Source organism: Hemicordylus capensis, chromosome 4 (assembly GCF_027244095.1).
Source record: "Hemicordylus capensis ecotype Gifberg chromosome 4, rHemCap1.1.pri, whole genome shotgun sequence".
NCBI lineage: Eukaryota > Metazoa > Chordata > Lepidosauria > Squamata > Cordylidae > Hemicordylus > Hemicordylus capensis.
Window position 1 is genome coordinate 246,576,946 of NC_069660.1, and position 25,681 is coordinate 246,602,626.

The 25,681-nt window shown below is 42.0% G+C and overlaps 1 protein-coding gene across 4 annotated transcripts in view; it reads left to right on the forward strand.

Annotated features, from left to right (window-relative positions):
* Positions 1 to 25,681, forward strand: part of TTC39C (tetratricopeptide repeat domain 39C) — an 80,040-nt gene that overhangs the window by 43,021 nt on the left and 11,338 nt on the right. For all 4 annotated transcript variants that reach the window (XR_008305430.1, XM_053242493.1, XM_053242494.1 and 1 more), the window contains 8 exons: positions 2,199 to 2,313; positions 4,549 to 4,903; positions 8,508 to 8,676; positions 14,323 to 14,416; positions 15,837 to 15,941; positions 17,467 to 17,579; positions 20,136 to 20,259; positions 24,770 to 24,867. Coding sequence is in view for 3 of the 4 variants with exons in the window: in XM_053242493.1 (XP_053098468.1) it covers positions 2,199 to 2,313; positions 4,549 to 4,903; positions 8,508 to 8,676; positions 14,323 to 14,416; positions 15,837 to 15,941; positions 17,467 to 17,579; positions 20,136 to 20,259; positions 24,770 to 24,867 (1,173 nt within the window). In the remaining variant the exon portion in view is untranslated. The remainder of the gene's footprint in view (positions 1 to 2,198; positions 2,314 to 4,548; positions 4,904 to 8,507; positions 8,677 to 14,322; positions 14,417 to 15,836; positions 15,942 to 17,466; positions 17,580 to 20,135; positions 20,260 to 24,769; positions 24,868 to 25,681) is intronic.

A 25,681-nucleotide genomic window follows, 5' to 3' on the forward strand; every position in this document is an offset into this window, starting at 1 on the left:
GAATGTTGTCAGCTGCTTTGAGAGCTATGGTTAGTAAACATGATATAAATACTTAAATGACAAGGACAACAACCACTTCTAAGTTGTTCAAGAGCTTGACTGAGTGTCAGGATGTCTAGCTCCTGCCTTTGTCCCTGTCCCCCACCCCCACAGCACTATTCTTGGTCTTGCCTCCACTTGAAACCGTTGTTAGCTCTCTTACTGTTCACTGTAGGAAACATTTTAATTGCTGCATTGGTTTGGTTTCTTGACATAATTATGATCCAATGACTGAGTGCAATTTGACTTCTAATAGAGGCTGTTCTAGTTCCGATTACTTGTGGTTCTCAGCCCTGCTGTTCTGGCAAGTTACTTATTTCTGTGGCTTTTAGGACTGAGCCTTATCACAGAGTCATTGGCAGAAAAAGAGACAGCTGTATTTGTGTTAAATTGATAAAGGCTTGTTCCTGTTGTACAAACCAATTGCCATCTGGCTTTTACTTTCCCTCCCCCCTTTTTAATATTGCTCCTACCTATTGAGTTGCAGGTTCTCACAGGTACTGACAGCATCATGGCAGCTGTGTAGGGATCTCTACTTGCCTTTTGGCGCTTGGTTATTCCCGCTAAGTAGACACTGAGAAATAAAAATGACAGATATGGAGCTCACTTTTTTGTACTTAATTAGTTTTAAAAAAATGTATATTACTGTTTCAGTCAGTAAAAGCTGGTAAGCGAGTTCGCATTTCAATTACCACCACCTGTTTATGTGCATTTAGTAAGCACACATCCTCCTATTAAATCAGGATGATTAATTTTGGCTGGTAATCCTGCTAAAGGATCCCATTGATGTTGTTTATCTTTGCTAGTTTGGTAGAAGGAGTGTAGTACGCTGCATAGTATAAATAATTAAGTTTTCTCTCCCTTTTGAGAACCTCCTACATTATTAATGTGGAGCGTATATAAAGTCTGTGCCATTTGTTTAGTTTCACTATTCCGTATATTTTTCCAAAGGGAATGTGAACAGTAGGTCACAGTATTCCAATTCCAGTGTGAGTGCATCTCCATGCGCCTTCTACACACAGCAGATTTGCTTTGCCAGAGAGCTTGGAGGGAGGGAAGAAGCCAAGAGGAAGGAGAGTGTCCTGTTAAAGCAGCCCACCTTGCTTTAGATTATCATGGTTTTGTAAAACAAATAACCTTGGGCATTTGAGAGGGATACAATTACAGTATGCACTATTAGAATTCTGTATGGATGGACTTAGGACATTACTTACTTGCTTGTCTTAATCCATTCCTTGAAATACTCTTAAGGTCACATATGGCCTTTAGAGTAAAATATAGCCTCCTTATACTACTGCAAATCAAAATAAAAAGTAGATTCTGAGCTTTATTTATTCTATGTGATACTTCATAGTTCAGTCTGCCATTCCTCAGAATGACAAAATGATGTCAAACTCAACTGTAAGCTGGTACACACAAGGCACTTACATTCTTCATATTTCACCATTTTAGCCATAGATCCTTAAACAAAACCGCAAAGTCCCCTCCCACTCCACAAATGTTGAGGGATAAGAGTGTGGTAATGAACTTCCCTATTAGAACAGAAGACAGAATCTACTGCTGCCGGGCAGAGAGGCACCTTCCAGGGTGCTGATTCCCTTACATGTAGCAAGAAGGAGAGCGACTGCCTCTCTTCAATGCAGCAGAGCATCCTCCCCGCCCCTCTGTGGCTTTTGGTGGTGTTTCTTCTGTGTCTCTTTCTTTGATTGGGAGCCCCTTTGGGATAGGGAACCATTAATTCATCCCTTTTGATACATTAACTTTTGCTTTGAGAACTTCTGTTTTGTTTTGTTGAAAAGTGGTGGTGTTCTGAATAAGGTCATGACAAGATAGGGGTATGTGTTTGGTGGATTGTACATTTTTTCAGGTTTGTTCCCTTACATATGAGCAATGAACATATGCCTCTGTAAACAACAGTGGGAAACTATGCCGTGTTGGCAGAGTTATTGAATATACAGACACATTTTACTGCATTTATAAAGATATTTATGAAAAGGTATTAGCCTGGGTAGGTATTTTCTGCTCAGATGTTCATAAGAACTTGATGAGAAATCTAGATTGAATAGGACATCCTGTATTTCAAGTAAGTAAATGCTACTTGTTTTAGAAAAAAATTAATATTTGAATGCTGTCCCCCCCGCCGCCATGTTTCCAAACAGGTTGATGGCCGAAAGGCTGCCCCATCCATGATTGATCGTCTACAGAGGCAGATAATTGTAGCAGACTGTCAGGTTTACCTCGCTGTGCTTTCATTTGTAAAGCAAGAATTGTCAGGTGAGCTGCATCTTCTAATATTAACCATATTTTATTTAATGGTATGCAGTTGGATATTCTGTCAATTTTATTCAAGTTATTTTCTCTTATATGACAAGAAAGTACTATCTTTTTGCTGAGTAAGTTGACTCACAGATGGTTGGCATATTAGGCTTCTAGTAGTCTAAGACAATTTGCTGCAAGACAAACCTTTCCTGTGTATACTGTAGCTTTCTTTGGTCTCCACAAGTGTGATCCCAACCTGGTACAAGGCGTTGGTCCATTCATGCATCAGGGCTCTTAAGCTGCCTCTCTTTCCAATGGCAGCCTGCAGTTCCTATCATTTAGCAGGGATGCACCCTTATGGGGTGAAGATCCAAGAGCAGAGGATCTTGCACCCCGTTAGGGCCCATCCCTGCTGAGTAAAGAGGCACCTTTTAACTGAGGGAGAGCCCTGTCTGTTTTCAGCCTAGCATTCCTTCCAGTGACTGCTGCCACCACCTTTGTGTTACTTATTATCTATCTATCTATCTATCTATCTAGATTGTGAGCCCTTCCTGGACAGGGAGCTATTTTCTCATTCCTTTTGCAATGTAAACCTCTTTTAGAACTCGAACCTTGCTGAAAAGTGGTGTATACATATTTTTAATGATAAGGCATGAGGAACTGCTACAGGAAAGAGTTGTCCCTCCCTGTGCACTTTCTGTTTGCCCACAGAGGATTTTAAACCTTACACAATAGATGCTTAGAAAAATATAGACTCTTGTTCAGTTAACCCCATTGATGAGAACAGAAACTTCTTGATGTTAATGCTACTGTTTCTGCTGGGGCTGATTTTATTTCTAGAGAAGATAGTATTACCGTATACCTTAGGAACAGCTTAAACACCTCATAGATGGGTACCATAGAGCATTACTGCTTTATCTGATATATATTTTAACTTAGTGTTTTAGTTTGGAATGTAGAAAACCTAATTAAGGCATCGCATGTATGCTTCCGAAAAACACGGAGCCCTTTCTTACGATTACATGAGAGGGCTTCAGGGTGGGTGGCAGGGAAGGCAGGAGAAGCTCACCTTCCCGGCAGACAAGCTGGCTGCCAGGTCGAGGTGCGCAATCCCATGTGCCCAGACGCTCCGCTGCTTCCTCCAGCAGTGCGGGGGTTGGGACACATCATCCCAGCCCCTGGAATTCCCACAATGCACCGTGTGAGTGCGTAGTGCTTTGTGGGGATACCCCCAGTGAAAGGCGGGCGCTGGTCAGTGTTGCAGCATCAGCTGAACGCAGCCAGTGCGGCACATGATCTGGAAAGCGGGGCTAAGGGAGCGCTCACTCCCTTAACCTCATTTAGGAGGTGGGCTCCCTAGGCGGGTTTGCCGCCAGAGCGCCACCAGGATCAGGCGTGATCCCGCAGCTTTCATGCATAGCCAAGACCGGGCCTAGCTTTCTTAGCCCAGTCTTGGCTCTGTGTGAGAACAGCCTGACTATCTTCTTAAAGGTCCTTATTGTTACTGTGTACTCCTAGATTATGAAAAGAGTGCATACTCTTTTTGTTTGTTTCTCATGCTTACTGCAGCATTGCTGAACAGAACCGTATAAACACTTTCCTTGTGGTAAACCACAGGAGTACCAAATATGCTTAGCAGCAGAAAATGGTCGAACCGTACAGTCTTGCAGTAACTTTAGCCTCCTAATAAAGCTGAATCATGGCTCTTGGTCTGGATGTTTTATTAGAACAGACAGCTTCATTTTCCATAGCTTGGTAGTTCTAAGAATAGAAACAGTTTGCTTCATTCAACCTTTACAGCCTATTACCAGCAATTGGGAATGGATGGCTAGTGATTTAACTATTTTTAATGATTTACACTTGTAACAAGCTTGCACAGTACATAGTCTTCTCTCTGTGGGAGGCATGCATTCCTTCATATTTGTTCTGGGTCCTCTGGCAGAACATTAGGTGGAGTCCTTGGGAAACCAGTGACAGCTTCTTCACGGTACCATGTGCCTCCTAATCATGTGGAGATTTTTTTATAGTGGCACCTTCTTGTGTGTATATTCTGCTTTTAAAATCTTCATTTTGAGTACTTATGTAAGTTGGAAAATTTCTTTGTGTTCTAAATCCTTTTTTCTTTCTTTTTTTTACTATAGCTATAATATTGTTCAGTATGAATGGATATGTTCTGGTACCATTACTCTGTATTTTTTCCATTTGGGAAAAAGCATTTTGCTTTTAATGAACTTTCTTTTCTTTTCTCAGCATATATAAAAGGTGGGTGGATCCTTAGAAAAGCTTGGAAAATCTACAATAAGTGCTATGCAGACATTAATATGCTTCAGGAATTATATCAGAAGAAGATAACTCAGGAATCCTTGACTTCTGATGCTGCAAATGATAATCATATTGCTACAGAAGGTGTAACGGAGGATTCACTAAACAGACTGAAAGGTGCTGTTAGCTTTGGATATGGACTTTTTCACCTTTGCATATCCATGGTGCCCCCAAACCTGCTCAAAATCATCAACCTGCTGGGTTTTCCTGGAGACCGCCTACAGGGGCTTTCTTCACTGATGTATGCAAGTGAAAGTAAGGACATGAAGGCCCCTTTAGCTACGTGAGTAGCTATATTCCAATGCTTTGGTAGATAATATAGTACTGAAAGTAAGTAAACAAGAAGCCAAAGTAAGCTAGGAAACAGTCATGTTGTGTTGGGTGGAAACATCAGCAGGTAAAACTAAGGGCAAGTTGTTGCTTGACATGCCATGGTTTATGAAACTGCAGATGGTAATGATGGGAGCTTTTAATTCTAGAATGTTGTGGTGCCATCAAGTGGTTCTTATTGAATAAAAATTCTTAAGAGAACTGCTAAATGAAATGAGCAGTTCTTAAAACCCTCAGGAGGTTGAAGCTTTGGTAGAGATCTAACAATATTTTTATGTTTGTAATAAGCTTTTACAGAATTAATTTGGGTTTTTTCCTATTTACTTGTAAGCATCACTAAGCACCAGTTTGAATGCTTTTGGCAAACTACAAATACTTTTGGCAAACTGCTGGAGCTGGAATACTTTTGGCAAACTGCTGGAGCCTCATCCAGTGAACAGAACTCCTGCATGCAGGCATCCCCATTCAGTTCAGTGGAAAGGATAGTTGTGCATGCACAATTACTTTGCTTCCCTTTCTCCACAATTTCCCCTCAATTGACTCTTTTTTGACATTACGCTGAGGTAACATTTACGTATATTAGTCACCACTTGCAAAGGATCTTTGGTTTGCGGTGAAATACTGGACTGGTTCAGTCGTCACCCAGAACCATGGTTAAATATTGGCTCCGTACAATGTCTCTGAGTCTCGGGAGCATTGGCTTGCCCTTCTCCTGCCTGCATGAGCCCCTGAAGAATTCTACTTGCAGCTGTGGTTAGGAAGATTGGTCATGATGTCCAAACTGACTAATATTGGTTTATTCTAAGCAAAATGCTTGAATCAAACTGAGATGGAACCTTCTTTAAAGGTTTTACGTACATATATTGGTTTATTTTGAGCATTTTGGTTAGAATAAACCAAGATTGGCCTTTTATTTTTATTTATTTATTTATTTTACACATCTTTCTACCACCCAAAACTTACGTCTCTGGGCAGTTTACAAGAAGACAAAACATTAAAATGTTAGTTAAAAACAAAAACAAAAAATTCAACACACAATTTAAATTTTTTTTAAAACAATATTCTAAAACAACATTAAAAACAATCAAAACAGTATCAGTTAAAAGCCTGGGTGAACAGATGCATCTTTAAAGACTTTTTAAAAATTGTCAGAGATGGTGAGGCTCTTATTTCACTAGGGAGTGCATTCCAAAGCCTCGGGGCAGCAACGGAGAAGCTGTCCCTTTTCAGACATTATGGCCAAATTTGGTTTGTTTCTAACCACAATTGGAAGTATAATTCTTCAGACTACTTCAAGGGCAGTGGAGGGAGCCACACATGCTTTCAAGACTTGGTATTACATGGTTCCAGTGACATTTGAACTGCCCACTATGTGTGCAGCATGTGTCCTGTTGAAGTTAGTGTTAAAACATTGACCTATACCTCCACATTTGTAGGGAACACTTGCTTTTGTTAGTAGTTTAGCCATTTTTCTGCTAGCTGCATAGTTGCAGTGCTATTTGTACACTCTACCAGTAAGTACCTAGAGTACATTACCAACTTGTTTCTGTTTAGAGAATGCTGACTTAGTAATCTGATTGACATGTTAGTTCATACTGCAGCCAGGTTAATCAATGGACTTTACAGAAAAATCAGACACCATGAGGTGGGTCTCACACAGTGAGACCTGCCTCGAGAAGGTTAGCAGGGAGAGCGGGCTTAGCCCACTCTCCCTGCAGACGAGCAGGCAGGAAGCCCTTGGTGGCTGGATCGGCCGCCCACATGACATGCATGGGCTGCAGGGATTGGGGGCCGTGCGGCCCCCGGAAGTTCCAAGATGTCCTGCATGAGTGCGCAGGGCATCCTGGACAGCCCCCCGAGCCCGGGAGGCTGCTTGCAGCCTCCTGGCTGGGGGTCTTCTCATATGTTGCCGTGCCGCGGAGCCATGCCATAGCAACATACGGCCACAAAACCCTGGGTTAGCGGAGCACTTGCTCCGCTAACCTGGGCTAAGGGCAGGGGGAATTAGTGGAGTTTGCTGCTGGGAGCTGCGTGGCTCCCGTTGCAGCACACAACCTCCCAAAAGCGGGATAGGCTCCCTTAGCCTGCTTTTTGGCGGTCGTAAGAATAATCTCCATGTCTCTTAGTATCAGAGCTCCCACTGTAAGAACTGGGAGTACAGTACTGTGTCCTTTTTAAAATTTCCCTTCAGTTTTTTGCTGTTGGTTTTGTGTTCAGACCCTGTGTCCCAGCTAGGAGCCCTAGATGCCCTCCAGTTTGTTTCTGTAGAGTAACAGCTCATTGTTCACAAAGAGATGTGCAACTAGGACTGCCTTTTCCTTAAAGTAGAGAGGAATGCCCACTAGTACAGTACACACATTTCCACATTGAAGTGCATATGTGACTCTGGATGAAGGCCCTGTTTTCCTTCTAGACCAGGGATTCTCAACGTGTGGCTCCCCAGATGTTATTGGACTTCAACTCCCATAATTCCCATCCAAAGGCCACTGTGGCTGGGGACTATGGGAGTTGAAGTCCAATAACATCTGGGGACCCACACGTTAAGAAACCCTGTTCTAGACAATAGGGAAGTACACGGAGCCGCGGCAGGGGGCTCGAAGGCAGCGGAGGAGCAATTTTAAGAGGGGGTAGGGTGCATTTATCCCTCCTGCTGCTTCCCCCCCTGGTGTCCACCACTCCCCTGCCCTGATGTTGAGTTGTCTAGTAGGGATGTGCATGGAACTGGCGGTTCTGCCGGTTTGGCAACGGGGGGTGTCCAGCTTTAAGAGTGGGGCAGGGTGCACTTACCCCTCCCGCCGCTTTCCCCCCACCGGCGTCCGTTTTTTGAAAAGCCCATCAGGATGGCAGCTTACCTCCCTGCCGCCCTGTTGCCCCCATTTTCCGGATATGACCGGAAGTTGCCAGCACTGTGATGAAAACTTTTACTCTAGCTGATCACATGGTTGGTTTTAAGTGCAAAAGTGGCATTCGTGTTCCAACAGGTGATCAACTGCAAGAGAAATGTTTGAAACACTTTTCCTGGTGTGCACACTTCTAGCCTGCCTACACATATGTTGTTGTAGGATTGTGAACTCAGAAATATAAAAAGGGCAATTTGCGTTAAAGAATTTACCGTGCAAATATCCTTTCTTTCTGTGATTGAAATAAAATGTATATTTTATACATTTTATATAACTGTGTAAATTAATTATGCACATAATTAATCTATGGAATCTGGTGATGGCCATTAACTTGGATAGCTTTAAAGGGGGGATTAGACACATTCATGGACGACAAGTCCATTGATGGCTATATGCTACCTCCAGGTTCAACGGTAGCATGCCTCTGAATGCCATTTGCAGGGGAGCAGTGGTGGTAGGGAAGGGGTATGCCTTCATCTCCTGCCTGTGGGCTTTTCAGAGGCATCTGGTTAGCCCCTATGGAAAAGAAGATGTTGGACTAGTTAAGCTATGGCTTGATCCAGCAAGGCTGTTCTTATGTTCTAATCTTGTGTCAGTATTTCCTAACCAGGGAGCTAGATATCTTCATGCACGTGTTTTTTTTATATGTACTTCTAGATTAGCCTTGCTGTGGTACCACACTGTGGTTCGTCCTTTTTTTGCTTTGGATGGCAGTGATACCAAAGCAGGATTGCAAGAGGCTAAAGAGATTCTTCAGAAAAAAGAAGCTGCTTATCCCAATTCTTCTCTCTTTATGTTTTTCAAGGGAAGGATACAGCGTTTAGAGGTACTGTAAAACTTTCTCTATTCAATTCTGCAAGGTATTATTTAAATCTAAACTGTTGCAATAAAGCAGTGGCCACTTCAGAGGGAAAAAGTGTTTTTAAAAATCTTGTTTGTGTAGGTGACCTTTAGGATACATATCAACCATATTATAGACAAAAAGATAGGGGTTAGGGACTTTGTGCCTAGCATATGATAGCTATCCTAGATTTTGGGATTTTTATTTTAAATAAACAGCCAGTTTCTAGTGTTCATAGGAACAGAGAAGATCTCCAAAATGCATAGTGTATATATTTCAAAATAAAGCCTTTCATTGGGAATTTTTGTGGAAATAGGATAGCACTTCTGTCATACTGTATTGGCCTACTGTTCTGCTAGTAGTGATATTAACTCTTCTATGTTCAGAGTCTTCCTGCCCCCGTGTGGGAGAATAAATGAACTGCTCTGAAATAGTATAGAACAGAAAGGAAATGCTTCTGACACTTAACTGCTGGTGCTTAATATTATATCATGTGTGAGAAGACATTTGCTTTATCTAGTTATGAGAAGTTTTATCCCTTCCCAGTTTGTTGAAGTTTTCTGTTAGCTTGTTCTGATCCGATTCCCTGTTGCTTAGACCAGGGATTCTCAACGTTGGGTCCCCAGATGTTATTGGACTTCAACTCCCATAATCCCCAGCCCCAGTGGCCTTTGGTTGGGGATTATGGGAGTTGAAGTCCAATAACATCTGGGGACCCAACATTGAGAACCCCTGGCTTAGGCAACGGAACTGTTCTACTGTAGGCCCCATAATATTTTGCTCTGAATCTTTAGAATAGAAATCTTCAGCCTCTGTACCATTTTGTATTTTGCATTCTGTATACTCCCTGGAAACTTACTAGCTACTTCAGCATTAAATGTAAATAATTTATTATTATTATTATTATTATTATTATTATTACATTTATATCCCGCTCTTCCTCCAAGGAACCCAGAGCGGTGTACTACATACTTGAGTTTCTCTTTCACAACAACCCTGTGAAGTAGGTTAGGCTGAGAGAGAAGTGACTGGCCCAGAGTCACCCAGCTAGTTTCATGGCTGAATGGGGATTTGAACTCGGGTCTCCCCAGTCCTAGTCCAGCACTCTAACCACTACACCACGGTGGCTCTCCCAAACTGAGCTACTTTGATGATCTTGCCAAAGTACATAGCATTCTAGCAAACTATATCCCACTGGCTTGGTATACAGCGCTATCTTCTTCCTGCAACTTCATATTGCTTATTTCTGAACCCATCATCCACCACTCCTGTGTCCTGAGAAGAGCTTTCTTCACATTCAGCTCCATGTCCTAGCTTGAAATGCCTTTTGAACACTCAAAAGTAGAGTTGAGGCAAAGTGGCAAACGAAGAGTTTGCATCGCTGTTTTCTTTTTCTGTCAAAGTTTTGTTGTAATCAAAGGTGCTAGTGGCTGACCTACCTTACTTTGGTGATTGGCCGCTCATCATTTACTTCAGGTAAATCTAAAGCAAAGCATGCAAGCTAGTTAGTTGTGTCTAAGCACCATTGAAATCAATGAGAAAAATGATTGATGACCAACTAAGGCCCATTGATTTCAGTGGCACTTGGTCATGACTAGCCTGGCTGCTGCCCACTGACTAAACACTGCATGTTATGTCCTTTGTACTGTTAAGCTGGGGTTTGTGGTTGATTCTTGCTAGTAGCGCCTACTGCATCAAGAAAGGAAACGGAAATAAGGGAATGGAAATCTCTCTTCAGCTCAGAGGAGTACTCTAGGGTTTTTGTTTGGTTTTAACTGAACCTATAGAAACTAGGTGATTGTCTTGCTGGTGAGATTTCAGAAAAAACATCTAGGTGAATTTCTGTCATAATGTTTACTTTTGTATTTATAAAGTTGCCTTTTGCCTTCAGGCCTTATGCAGCTATAGTAACAAACAGTAAGCTGCAATCACACCTCTTTTTTTTTTAAACCCTTTAAAAACAGCTGACATAATCAGTGTTTGAACCACAAGAAATGGGGAGCAGGCTATAAATGTGCAAAGGGTCTCAATCATCCTCTCCTACTCAAAGACCAATGCAGCTCTTTCAGTATGGTGAGGATAAAATCAACCAGGTGGTCCTAGTAGCAACCTGTCTGCTCCATTTTGCACTTGCTGCAGTTTCTGGATAATCTTTTAAGGGCAGCCCTATCTAGAGAGCATTGCATTAATCAAGACACAGTGTGACCAAGCTGTGAGTAACAGTGGCCAAGTCTGTCTCTTCCTGGAAAGGGCACTGCTGATGTACCAGCCAAAGCTGTACAAAGGCACCCCTGACCATGGTAGCCAGCTGGGCACCCGGGTGTAATGCTGCCGTTATTACTGAAGGATCAGAGAGGAAGGCCTGTTTTGTTTTTTTCTAGTTTTGTGGAAGGAGAAGCAACATGTCTTGGCTGCAAACCAGATATAGGGAATGATGAAGGGGAGAGAAAAGTCCAAGATAAAAACAAGCTTTTGAGCCTGTTTAGCAGGGTAGGTGGTAGCACTGATATGGCAAAAGTACAAGAAGAGGATGGCTTGATAGGAAAGATGAGGAGCTCAGTCCTAAACATATTTGAGACAATGATCAAACATTCAAGCAGAAATGTGAAGACAGTTAGAGATATGAGACTGGATAGATGGAAGATGTCCTGGGGTGGAAAAGTGGAGCTGGCTTTCATCAGCATATAGATGGTACTGAAAGCCATGAGAGTTCATGAGATCATCTAGGGACAACGTCTATAGAGAGAAAATAGGATGCATCTCCTCCCACTCATCCAAATAGCATGCACGACTTTGTACTTTGGGGTTAATCATTCCAATATTGTATGGAGCAATAGCTTTAATGGGATATTTTCAGCATGTGCAGGACCTCAGGGACTGGGGCAGGCTTGCAGTGTCACTGCCCCTCTGGTCATCCTTACTCTGGTATCAGTGGGGTTTGCAAAGGTGGGGCCAGAGAGATGACCATTTAGTGGGAAAGGGTAAACCTTATAATCTAAAATCCCAGAAGTGTACAGACAGCTTTTGCTAAATCCAAATGGTGTGTGGCACCAATGACACCTTGGCTGGCTGAGAGTGGCCTTGGAGCATTTTGCTGGGAACAGAGACAACACTAATTCCTTATAGAATTGCGGAAACCCAAGTTCATATTCCCATTTAGCCGTGAAACTCACTGGATGACTCTGGGCGTCTCTGCACGTCCGTGGAGGCCCAAACTAGGCCGCAGCTGACCAGGGCTTCTCTGGAGGAGGCATGTGGGAAGGGGGAGCTGCCACTGATTAAAGTAAGTAGCCCTGACTCCCCTCCTGCACCTTCTAACTCTAGGGAGATCCTCTGCCCCTTTACGAGTAAAGGGGAATCCGGTGTGGCTCCCCAAACCAGTCCAGTTCAAACTCAGACCAGCTCCCCCTTTGGGAGGGTTGGTCCTGTTTGAACTGGACCAGTTCACACATCCCTGCTTGGGGAGTGTACATGCTTTTCCGAGAAAGTTGTCTCAGATTGGTACATGTGATACTGCTTGTTGTTAGACGTGAGTTTCACAGTCCCTTTAGGAACAGAAGAGGGTTATGTGTGTGGTGTGTATACATGCTCAACAAGTTTCACAGTCCCCTGCTCCCACCCCAGTTTACACTGCAAACTACTCTTGATACTGCTCTGCATTTAAGCTGTTCATACTGAAGCATGGGCGTGAAGGCTATTATTACATAGAGAGAGGGGAGGATAGAGGTCCCACTGAATGCACTGAGCTAGTTGTTTGTTTCTCAGGAGGCCTGTGGCCATACTTCTAGGTGCAAGCCCTTTTGCACAGAAAAACCATGTTCTGTTCTAGATTTTAGATATGAAAAATCTGTCGCTTTATTTTAGGTAATTATCGTAATAATTAGCATCTTCCGTTGGACACATGGCAGCTTTCACTAACCGTAGAGCAGGGGTGGGTAACCATGGCTCACCAGCTGTTCTTGAATTACAACTCCCATCATCCCCAAGCTACAATTTATTGTGACAAGGGATGATGGGAGTTGTAGTTCAACAAGAGCTGGAGAGCCAAGGTTGCCTTTTCCTGCCTTAGACTATGATTAGTGGTGGTTGGGGGCTAAAATGGGTGCAAGAAGAATCCTTGTTAGGTCTGCACTGAAGCCTCAGTGCCTAAATGACTTATACTAGACCAGTCTTGGATTATCTTCATTCAATCAGGGCTTTGTGATAGCTAAAGTTCATTGGCAGCACTCTCCACTATTATCTCGTCTGTGTTGCTTAATTCATAGAATTCATTATGTTGACCTGTGCTTAGTTATTCCTGCTCTGCTTCTTACTTCATGACCAGAAACAGACAGGCATAGCTGTTTGGGAACTGCTACTGTTCAACTTTGCAAAAGGGGAGGACTTGAAAAAACTTAAGTGATTGCCTTCACTTACGTTTTTCCTATTCCTCTCTTTTTGCAGTTGAACAGCAGCAGCTTCCAAGCTGTGATGCCTATTGGAAGATATGCAACTGGTCATCTTGTGCAGTGAAGAGCAGCAATAAGTGCTTCCTCAAGTACTTTAAAAAAAAATATTTTATGTTTCTTTCCTCTGAAAGGATGCATCACCTATTAACTCTTCCCAATCAGTTTGAGTAGCTCTTGCATCGGCAAATTTTATGTTGTCCAAGTGCAGCATTCTTATCAGAGCTTCTGGTTTTGGGTGGATTCCAGCACAGGCCTAGTGGAAGGTGGGGATTTATGAAGCAAGCTAATGATTGGAGAGTAGCCTAGGAGGAGACCCTAGAAGGCAGGGCACCTACCAGAGGGTAAAGAGACCAGAAACAGGGAAGAGTGTTGAAGGAAAGAGGGAGAGCAAGTAGGAGGGCAAAAGATATGAACCTAAGAGAAGAGCAGGTGGGAGAGAGAGGTCTGAAGAAAAGGCTTAGATACTGTGGGCTAAAGCCCCAAAGGATGTTTTCCAGGCTGCTGCAATTGCAGATCAACTGATTAACCGAAACAATTCAGAAAGGAGAACCCTCCATTTTGACAGTGGGAGCAAGGGGTTCCAAAAAGGTGGGTGGGAGGAAGCCCCTACCAGACGAGAGAAGGGTTCCCTGCCTATTGAGCACAAAAGAGCCCCAAATATTTGCAGATTTGCCCACTTTTAAAGGGAGAGCCTGCTACCACTGTGAAGAAGTGGGGCACTTCAAGGCTAATTGCCCTAGGTTGGGGAAGCCTATCTACAGAGTAACAGCATGCTATGTAGTTGGGGAGGATCCTGAAGAATGGGGCATCATGGAAACAGTGTTGCTCAAGGATCGAAAAGTTAGGGGGTTGGGGATAATGCCCAAAGGGGCATAGGGTTGCCAACTTTAGACCCTGATGGCTCCTGTAGCTTGAGAATCACATAAAGAGAAAATACTCCCAGCTGTTGCTTCTGCAGCATTGTGACCTGACAATGTGACGGTGAGATGTAGACTGAATTACCCAGATGGAATTAATTAGCCGATAGTGAAGGTTTCTGCATACGTGATTATTTTTTGCCGGTTAGCTATACTTAAAACATTTTCTAGCTGCTGAACTATGAGAGAGTCTTGAACTGTGATCTGTAAAGCTCTCTCTTTACATTCATATTTTGATAAGAACATGTCTTCTTCTTTTTCTTTAGTGTCAAATCAACAGTGCCTTGACCTCCTTTCATACTGCTTTGGAATTTGCAACTGATCAGAGGGAGATTCAACATGTCTGCCTATATGAAATTGGTATACATTAAGAAGATTTTTTAAAATATATATTTACTGCTACTAATATTTGGACAATATTGAGTTTGGGTATAAACATGATTATATTAAGATAGATTCAGAATTGATTATTGGAAGCATCCTTTTATTATTGCATTTTCTGTATATGAAAAACATATGATCATGGATAATCTTCAGGGGGTGAACAATCTAAAGGCATATTTAAAAAACTGTTGCTTTACCATGTTTAAATGACCATTGAAGCACAAAAATCTTTGAAATACATGTTTCCTTCATTCACACCTACACCTCAAAAATAAAGGTATAGGTTGCTGTGAGGTTGTTGAAAACGATTGAAGGAATGCAGATATTATATATTATTTATTATTTATTCGATTTCTATACCGCCCTTCCAAAAATGGCTCTGGGCAGTTTACACAGAGAAATAATAAATAAATAAGATGGATATGAATATGATATGAATAGAAAAGATATGAATGCAATCATATAATCTTACAAGCCTTACCCAACAATATCACACACACACACACACACACACACACACACACACACACACACCCCCACACCCCTGAAGATTCTTAACCCCAGACCTCTTACCACATGTCAGTCATTCAAAGTTCCCCTCTGAGTTTCAGCAGGGGTGACGGTGTGTATATAAAATTTTACTTCGGAGTAAGCAAGTATGTTTTGCTTACTCGAAAGCAAGTGTGCATAGAATTCCTTCATTAGTAAAGGGGAAAAATTTCTCCCAACTTTTGCAAGTGTATAAATGGGTCACGGTCACATTACAAATTATAGTTTTTATTTAATCTTGTATAGAAGATATTTATAATGAATATAGACTGTCTCGTATAGCTAAAAGGAGAAAGTGGTGCATTTCTATGTGATCAACTCTCTGTTATTAAAAGTGCAACGTATTGCACGTTGCAGAGTCCTTCAGACAGAAGATGCCGCTTTTGCTTGAAACAACAGAGGGCTGCATATGGCTGGCAAAGTTGCCTGCTGCAAAGCTGCTTCCATTCATTTCTGAAACAGACCAAAAAAAAAAAGACCTTGTGCTACCATTTACTCTGAGCAATCCAGATTCATTCAGCCCCCTAGTTAGTGGTAAATCCCATCTTCTCCACATAGTCATTCTTTTTTCTTCTTAATTAAAAATAAATTTCTATACTGCCCCAAACTTGCATCTCTGCGCGGTTTACAATTAAAATCATTTAAAACATTAAATCAATTAACAATTACAATCATTTAAAAGATAAAAAACTTTTAAAACCCAGTATTAAAATTATTTAAAACGATAAATCTAATTAAAAGCCTGGGTGAATAAATGTTCTATTCTTGTTTTACTTATGTTGTAGCTGTGCTTATACCATGCAAAATCAGTCTCTTTTCTATGCTTAAACTTTGCTTGTTCTTCTAGGCTGGTGTAGCATGATAGAAATGAATTTCAAGGATGCATTTGAATCCTTTGAACGTCTAAAAAATGAATCAAGATGGTCCCAGTGCTACTATGCCTATTTAACAGCAGGGAAGTATAATTATGTCAATAGCATGCTTATGTGTCAGACAAATGAATGCATTGATTTGTATATGGTAGCAGCATATCTTTGCATGAAAATTAGTCGCTTACTCCACACTGCTTTAAGGTTATACATTCTGTAAGCTGTTCTTTTAGATCTCTAGAGCTATCGCAACATTAATGTAATATCAGTGGGCAGCATCCATATGAACCACCTATCCATGGAAGCATTTCAGCTTGCGCATAGGGGAGAAGGAACATAGAAGCTGTCATATACTGAGTCAGACCATAGGTTCATCTAGCTCAGTATTGTCTGCACAGACTGGCAGTGGCTTCTTCAAGGTTGCAGACAGGAATCTCTTAGCCCTATCTTGGAGATGCCAGAGAGGGAACTTGGAACCTAGATGTTCTTCCCAGAGCGGCTCCATCCCCTGAGGGGACTAGCTTACAGTACTCACACATCAAGTCTCCCATTCATATGCAACCAGGGTGGGCCCTGATTAGCTAAGAGGACAAGTCATGTTTGCTTCCACAAGACCAGCTTTCCTCCCCTCCACCTGCCGCCTCCTCCTGTAGCCCCCCCCCCGCCCCGGTGTGTTTCTGAGGAAACCTCAGAGACATTTTTGGTGTGTGTGTGTGGTGGGGGGATATGTGAAAATCATTGCTCACCCCTTCCACGAGTGGAATGTCCTTCTGTGAGCAGAAGCTTAGTCTTGATGCTGCACAGCAGCAATGATAATTAGGGATGAGCCCGAAGCGTTCCAGCGCCTCTTTGGAGACCCTGGCATCGAAATGTTTTGGCACGGGGTGTGGGCTGCTCTTAAGAGGAGGCAGACAGGTCCTATCTGCCCATCCCCTAAGCCCCAGTTGGCACACAGCATTGGCACATGCCTACATTCAATAGCGCCGCGGTGGGCTGGCAGGGGCTTGGAAGATGGGCTAGTAGGACCTGCCCACCTCCTCTTCAGGGGACCCCGTGCTACCCTTGGATGTGCTCCGCAGCAATTTGGTGCACATCCCTAATGATAATACTGACAAACGTGTGTGAATTTGTAGCTGAGTTGTCAGAGTTAAGAGCCAGGTTTTTAGGGATGACGAAAGTGACCATGCTACTTTAGAGCAGCCTCATGGGCCAGAATCTTTAGTGTCACTTTAGGTAAACTTGCTTTTTCTCTCAACAGCAGACCTTATTTCTTTTCCCTCCAATGCCATATTGATATATGAAAATAAGTTCAGAAAATATTTCTTCCCCACCAGTTTCAAAAGCAATTTGACACTGGAGAACTGCTGTTTGGGAAACATAAGAACAAAGCATACGGAATTAATTGCACAACGTTTTGGATCCTGGCCCTAGACTTCAGAGTAGTTTCCAAAATGTTCTTTGCAATGTGTGGATTGCTGCTTGTATTGATGAGACTAGATTTTTGTCAGCATGCAGTATTGCTCTGTGTGCATGATATCTTAGGTCTGCGTTTTTCTTTCTCATGTCTTTATATTGTTAGGGGAAAAATTCTCTCTTTTTGCTTCATTACAGTGTGTCAAGGAGCCACTGGTGATGTGAATGGGGCACAGAATGTATTCAAGGAAGTTCAGAAGCTCTTTAAAAGAAAAAACAATCAAATTGAACAGTTTTCAGTCAAAAAGGTCTGGCTAGCTTAGGCCAGGGTGACTTATTCAAACTATCATAATGACCATCTCTATTCAGCTTTTTAAAGATGGTGGGCTCTGGGCAGCACAGCTTGGCTTATCAACATATTTTTCTATATAGTTGACTCATCCTGTACATTCAAGTATTCCTGTATCTGACATGTGAGCTTCAAGGTTGCACACCTTCATTTGCCTCTCCCCACTGCTATCTGTGGTGGTGTTTTGTTGTGTTATTTTGCTGTTCAACAACAACAAAAAAGGTCGCAAAGCAGTTTAAGTAGCAGAAAGAATAAGAACATGAGAAAAAGGTTATCTGTCCCAAGGGCTCACAATCACAGAAACTCAGGGAAGACACCAGCAGTAGCCACTAGCGGGGACACTATTCTGGGCTGAATTGTGATAAGACAGTTGCTATTCTACTGCCAAATATAATAGAATTGCCACTTGTAATAGTTCCTCTTTCCCCAGTTAGCAGGGGTTACTGTTCTATACCAAGCTTCCTGTATTGCTCTTCCAATCCAGGTAGAGATAGTGGATTTGGAGAGATCCTTGGTAGAATTCAGTATGTTCTGGTTAGGACATTATTTTCGTCTTTGGAAGAGGAAAGCTTATGAGAATCCACATGAGCCCAGGATTTCCATGCCTCTCATATCGGATACAGGAATATTCATGTGAATAGAAGCTGATTACAGAATTACACTGGAAAAGCTAAATCTAGCCTTATAGACTGAAGAGGCAGCAAAGGAAAAATAGCCATTACTTGATCCATGTAACTCTGGGGGGTGGGGGGAATGGACAGCTAAATTGGTGTTAAGCCCTGTTGAGTTGTCCCCCCCCCCTGCAAAATGGGATTTGCACTCTGTATATACAAATAGTAAATCTGTAGTTAGCTTTGTCTCCCTCAGTGTGTGTACCCAGGATGACACACTTAGTTTTTTTGTTTTAACAATCTATATGTAGGTTTTATTCCTACATAGGAACCTTTCCAGACTGCCAGCTTTAGTGTGGGAGAAAGTGGTCTTATATCAGGCGACTTAGAATGAGAGTAGTCAAAGTGGAAATAAATGGAAATCAACACTTTCAGGCATAATTTGACCCCTTGCTCATATTCCTGTATCTTATGAAGTTTGGCTACCATTCTTTGTTTCCTCCCCCAGCAGGGATTGTTCATACTGAATGCGCTACCTGCCATCCTTCATTTTTGGCCAATACACTTACAGAGGAGGCAGGTGTTCCACCATCTCCTTCCTTTTCAAGTGTGCAGGTAGAGGGGGAGCAGATATGTGCGCATGTGTGGTGGTGACTTTGCGTTCTTTTAAACCTTTACTATTTTTAAAATATCATAAGTTTGACTCATTTAGAAAAATAATAATTTGCTGTGGGTCTTGCACAAGGCCGCTACCCGTCTCTGTAGCCAGCCACAAGGTTTTTTAAGATAGACATCAATAGAAAATTAGGGGGGGAAAGTTAGGAAGGGCTGGCCCTGGAGCCCTGAAACCAGGCACAGTTGTAGCACAGGAGAGCAGGACTCTGTGTTCTAAATTTGAAGCTGGCCAGTCAGTTGGTTGATTTTAAATAAATTTTTTAGACAGGGAGGGTGTTGCACTTTTCTTTTTGTTTCCCCGTTGATCTTGTGCAAGACTGCAACTGGGCACCAGGTGGCAGGCTTGTGAAGGATGGGGGGATTTTTTTTAAAAAGCCAAACAACTTCCCTGTATAAAAAATTTATTAAAAATCAATCCATTGCTCCATCGGCTTAAAATTTAATACACAGAGTCCCACATCTTGTGCTACAACTGTGCCTGGTTTCAAAGCTCTATGGCCAGCCTTTTTTTCTAATTTTCCATTGACTTCTGTTTTTTGAGAAACAACAACCCTGTAGCTAGCTATAGAGATGTGGCAGCCTTGCATAAGATCCATGGCAAACTAATTTTTTTAAAAAAATAGTCCAGCTTTTCAGGAAGGAAGAATTTTAAAAATTAAAGATAAAAAATAGAAATGAATAAATGGAAGATAATTCCAGGACACAGGAAACAAGTCTGCCCAGAGTGCTATCATATCAGCAGACACTCATAAAGCCACATCTCCATCTCATCTTGATCCGCCTTATCTGTGGGGTCTCTCCATGCATCAGAAGCATACTCTGCAGAATGTCACAGTATCCCAGGGAAACGTTTTAGAAAGTGCAACTATTTTTGGACACAGATTCTCTGAATTAAGCTCCATTCATAAAGATAAAACCTGAATAATTCCGCTTGCTATATGAGCATTACTTTGCGGTCTCAGTGCTGAATTCGGACTAAATCCTGCCTCCATCTGAATGCATCCCAAGCCTCAGTGTGCAAAAGCGCTGTAAGAGCCCTGTGCAGAAAAGCTCCAGGAGAACCTTTCACTCAGTTTCAATCTTTGAAGAATCATTATAATTTTTTGTGACAGAGCTGCAGTTTTAAATTTGTTCTGTTGTATAATTCTGTTATGTACATAACTGTGCTGAATACTGTTTTGCCCTTGGCTAGAATGGAAATATAAATAATTTACTGTTGTTGTTCGCAGGCAGATAGGTTTAGGAAGCAAAAACCAACCCAACAGCTCTGTATACTGGCATCCATTGAAGTCTTGTATTTATGGAAAGCCCTTCCGAACTGTTCCTTCACCAACCTACAGCACATGAGTCAAGGTACAAGATGTGATTTTTATCTTCTGTGTTAACTGTTGTTTGTTTTGCATCTTCCTATCACATTTCTGTCATTAATACTAGCTGTTCTGTGCCAATTTTAAGGCAGAAACAGGCTTACTCATCTAATTAACACACTATAAGTTCTTAAAATAACAAAAACTAGGAATTGGCTAATATCTTTAAAACACTATGAACTTTGGAGTTCTATGTACCCTCTCTCTTTGGAAGAAGTTATATTTCTAAAATACTTCTGGCAAGATTGCAAGCCAAAATAATGGTTCCTAATAGTTTTGAAGACACCATTTATTTACATTCAGTGAGTTGTGTGAATACATCCTCTCCCTTTGTAAGCAATGTCCATAGAAGTGGTAGAGAGAATGGATGGATATGGAATCTGTGACTCATGATTTTAAACCTATGCAGTAGCACGTCTAAAGTCCTGTTTTGTTTTGTGGTCTTGCACTGCTTTAACTGTTGACATACTTGATTTTTATTTATTTTATTATTACATCTATATCCTGTTCTTTCTCCAAGGAGCCCAGAGAGGAGTACATGGTTATGTTTATCCTCACAACAACCCTGTAACCCTGTTAGGTTGAGAGATGTGACTGGTCCTAAGTCACCCAGTGAGTTCCATGGTTAAATGGGGGTTTGAACTCAGATCTCTCTTGTCCAGGTCCAACACTCATCATCATCATCATTTCTTGTTTACACAGTCAGACAGGTGTTATTGACTGATTTGTTTTATCCAGACATTAAGTCCTTCCCAAGGACCTGGGATGGCTGAATTTTATTATCAATATTTTATTATCAATATTGAATTTCATTAACAATATTGTTGTTATTATAGATATTGTCGCAAAATATAGGCTGTTCCCAGTAAAGTTGCTTTTTGTAATTGGCTGATGGTGATTTCTGTGGCCCCTATGGTGTTGAGATGCTCTTCAAGGTGTTTTGGAATTGCACCTAGGGTGCCATTACTACTATGATGCTGATTATTGATTGATTGATTTGATTTCTATACTGCCTTTCCAATCTAAAAGAAACATAAGATAGACACCAGCAACAGTCACTGGAGGTACTGTGCTGGGGGTGGATAGGGCCAGTTACTCTCCCTCTGCTAAATAAAGAGAATCACCACGTTAACAAGGTGCCTCTTTGCCAGGTTAGCAGGGCTCTACCCACTGCACCATTCTGGCTCTCAAGTTGGCACTCTCCTATCCCAAGTATGTATGACTTGGTGTCCAAATACCGATCCTAAAAAGACTCTGGTGTTTGGAATCCCCGCTGTGGGGCATAGGCAGATGGAGACAGGGCGGCAGCTGGCCACGCTGCTTTATGTTTTGCAGACCCTTGAAAGAGAAGGAGAGCTGAGCTGGTCTTGTGGTGTCAAGCATGAATTGTCCCCTTTGCTAAGCAGGGTTCACCTTGGATTGCAGTTGGATGGGAGACTACATATAAGCATTGTACGATATTCCCCTTAGGGGGTGAGCTCATAGCTCAGTGGAAGAACAGCTGCATGCAGAAGGTCCCAAGTCCCCTCTCTGGCATCTCCAGGTAGGGCTGGGAGAGACTTCTGCCTGAAAACTTGGAGAGCCTTTGCCAGGCAGTGCTGACAATCAGTATTCCTATGTAAGAGAGAGACCAATCAAATAAAATACTCCTTTTACCAGTCCTTTAGTTATTTAAAGTTAGGAACAAAGGAATATAAGAAACTGCCTTATGCAGAGTCAGGCCACTGATCCATCTAGCTCTGTATTGTCTACGCAGACTGGCAGCGGCCAAGGTTACAGGCAGGAGTTTCTGTCAGCCCTATCTTGGAGATGCCAGGGGGTCTCTCCCAACTTGGAACCTTCTGCATGCAAGCACTCTTTCCAGAATGGCGTCATCCCCTAATGGAAATAGCTTACAGTGCTCACATATAGTCTCCCATTCAAATGCAAACCAGGATGGGCCCTGCTTAGCAAAGGTGATAATTCATGCTTGCTATCACAAGACCAGCTCTCGTCTATTTTTCCTTGGAACATCTGTGCCTGAAGACTAACTTAATGTAGTTCACAGTAATAAAATGTGCATCATTACTAAAATCAGCCTTGTCATGAGAGAACAGTCTGTTTTTAGTGGAAGATTATGTTCTCTGGATGCCAAGGCTGATCTTAGTGATGATATCATTTATTGCAGGTCCCCGAAGAAGCTTTCTGCCTTGAGAAGGGAGAGATTCAGATTAAGAATGACAACTGACTCTTGCTTTTAGCTGTGTAGATAAGATTGCTATGAGAACAGTTCTGTGAATTAAAAAAAAATAGAGATGCCTGAAGGCTTTTTGTTACACTTTCCTTTCCCTTTAAAAAAAAAAAAAAAAGGCTGCATTTTAGCCCTGCATAAGTGGTTTTAGGGTTGGAAAAGCCATCTAGAGGCAAAGACAGCAACCCAGCCTTCCAAAAGTTCATTTCTCTGTGACCTATACAAAACACACAATATTGTCACATGGCTGAAATGTTTGACACAAACTTTCTCCATATGTACTTCTGTGGTCAATGTTCTTTCTCAATTCATGTAAATACAAATGTATAATGCATTATATTAATTTCTTACTTGGCACTTTATCCATTTTGTGCCATTGTTTGTGTTTCTGAACTCTTATTATGCATATATTTCATTTATACTAGAAGTTACTTTTGAAAAGTTCTGTTACCACAAATAAGATTTTAATGTTTCAAATTCTAGCTGCTGTGTATGTAAGATTCATTGAAGTCAAGGGGAATCTCTTTAGAGCTGGAGCCAATTACTGTAAGGCATATGGAGTTAAAATATGCCTATCCTGTTTCCAGTGAGGCATTTGTATTAGGCTGTGGCTTGACTCTGCTTCTGTCTAGGGGTGTGCACAAACTGGGCTGCAACCAACTGGGCTAATTCGATGGTTTGATTGTGAACCGAACTGGCCTCCAGGAGAAGCAGTTTGGTCTGTGATAGAACCAGACCGGGCCTGGTGCATTAAGGACTGGTTCAACAGTTGGAGGGGCTATGCTTGTAAAGGGGAATCCAATGAGGATTCCCCTTTACAAGCAAAGGGGGATCCTGTCTTTAAAAGGCTTTTAAGGGTGGCGACTAGATGGCACCTTTAAAAGTAGGTGCTTACTGATCCAGTGATGGCGGCTCCTGGAAACCCTGGTGCTCTCCCCAGCAGGCTACCTGCATGGTGGCAGCATTGTTCTGGCATCCGTAAATATGTAGAAGGCATTTGTGTGACCACGCAAATTTGAATTATTCATTGGGTAACTTCATTGGGTTGTATCCAAAGTAGCATGAGAAGAACTAAGAGCTAGTTCTTATGCAGCCTCACCTGACTATCTTCCATGTCTGAATGCTCATTCTAATGGCTTACTGGTGTGAGCAGTCTAATGCTGAAGGAAGGAACTCCTGGAAGATCATAGGTTCATAGGAGGAGAGCTGGTCATGTAGTAACAAGCATGAATTGTCCCCTTTGCTAAGCAGGTTGGCCCTGGTTTGCAGAATGGGAGACTATATGACGATGATGATTATTTTACATCTTATATCCCGCTCTTCCTCCAAGGAGCCCAGAGCAGTGTACTAAATACTTATGTTTCTCCTCACAACAACCCTGTGAAGTAGGTTAGGCTGAGAGAGAAGTGACTGGCCCAGAGTCACCCAGCTAGTCTCATGGCTGAATGGGGATTTGAACTCGGGTCTCCTTGGTCCTAGTCCAGCACTCTAACGACTACACCATGCTGGTTCTCTTTATATGTGAGCACTGTAAGATATCCCCCTTAGGAGATGGGACCGTGCTAGAAAGAACACTTGCGTGCAGAAGGTTCTAAACTGGGAGAAACTCCTGCCTGTAACCTTGGAGAAGCCGCTGTGTAGACAATATTGAGCTAGATGGACCAGGGGTCTGACTTGGTATAAAGCAGAACAAAAGAGTATATGTTCCTAGATTGGTTTCTGTGACCAGGGTATGCTACAAAACTAGTAATATTTTTTGGGGGGGGGGATTCTTCTGTGAGTTTCCTCCTTTGCTTTTGCAGTGCTTACTGCAAGCACATGCATTTGAATGCCCGAGAAAGCCGAATGGCATAACTTTATACATCTCTTGATTGACCAAAAAGAACTCACCACACACCTTCAAATTCAAGTACATGCAAACTGTACAGTAACTGGTCTTTAAGCAGAGGAGAAACTATATGAACCCCCAGGTTCCCTTAGAATTATGTCACCTAACCAAACTGTCTGCTCTTTTTTTGAGCTTAAGAACAATGGGGAGAGTAAAGGGGGAATCAGAGGAGAGAAGGTACATGGACTTGTAGGCTTCTCTTTATATCCTTGAGGGAACTGGAGTTTGGATGTTGCCCCATGTTTCCTTTAAATAGGCTAACCTCAATTTTGAGATCCATTATTCTAACACTTGGGACAGCAGTAGGGGAATGAAAGCAAATCTATCTATGGTAAACACAGTGCTTCAACCTGTTCCTTGTTTGGTGTTTTTATGAAGCTTGCCAAGAAGTTGATGATTCTGCTGTTGTTGGTTTGAAGAACTTGCTGCTTGGTGCCATACATAAATGTTTAGGAAATACTGAAGATGCTGTTCAGGTAAGATTAGTATTATAAATACAGTAAGAATGGGGTCGGGGGGAAGTGTATTATAAAATGTTGGCATCTTTTTAAGAGCAATCCCTGTGAATTAGCATTCAACATATCGGTGATACACCAAAAAAATATTCAGAATCTTTTCTGTGTAGTTTTGCGTAGCACGGTTGGGTTCAGAATTTTGTAAGATGCAACAGCTAGGGAATGGATGCTACTGAGCTGTTTCTCCCATAGTCTGCAGTGTTCAGTAGAGAGGACCCAACTAGATTGGAAGGGTGAAGAGAAAGTCCTGAATACCTTGTGGGCTGAAATATGAGCATAACCAGGAGTTTTCCAGCTCTAGTGCTGGTACTATTCTGCAGCTAAAGCTTGTGCTGCTTGCAATCCAGAATTGTGCTCTTAATCTATCAAAGAGCATTTCCAAATCCTTGGATATTACAGAGGGTTGTGTGTGTGTGTGTGTGTGTGTGTGTGTTTTTAAAGGAAGATTTTGAAGCTTGCCAGAATTCAAAACTTCACAGAAGTTCTTCTTACAATTATGCAGGATCTGAGCTTTTAACACAACATTGGACTGAAGATTCTTTGGGTGGTCCATCATGGACCACCATAATGAAGAGTCACTGGCTTATGTGTTCATATTAGATATATTTCTCCTTGAATATTTCAAGGAGACTCATTGTCGCCTTTACTTTTTGTAATCTCCCTAATTCCATTATCCTTTATCTTGAACAAAACAAACCATGGATACCAAACTTCAAAAACATCAGTTAAGCTTTCCCACCTTCTTTGCATGGACAATCTAAAGCAGGCTTCCCCA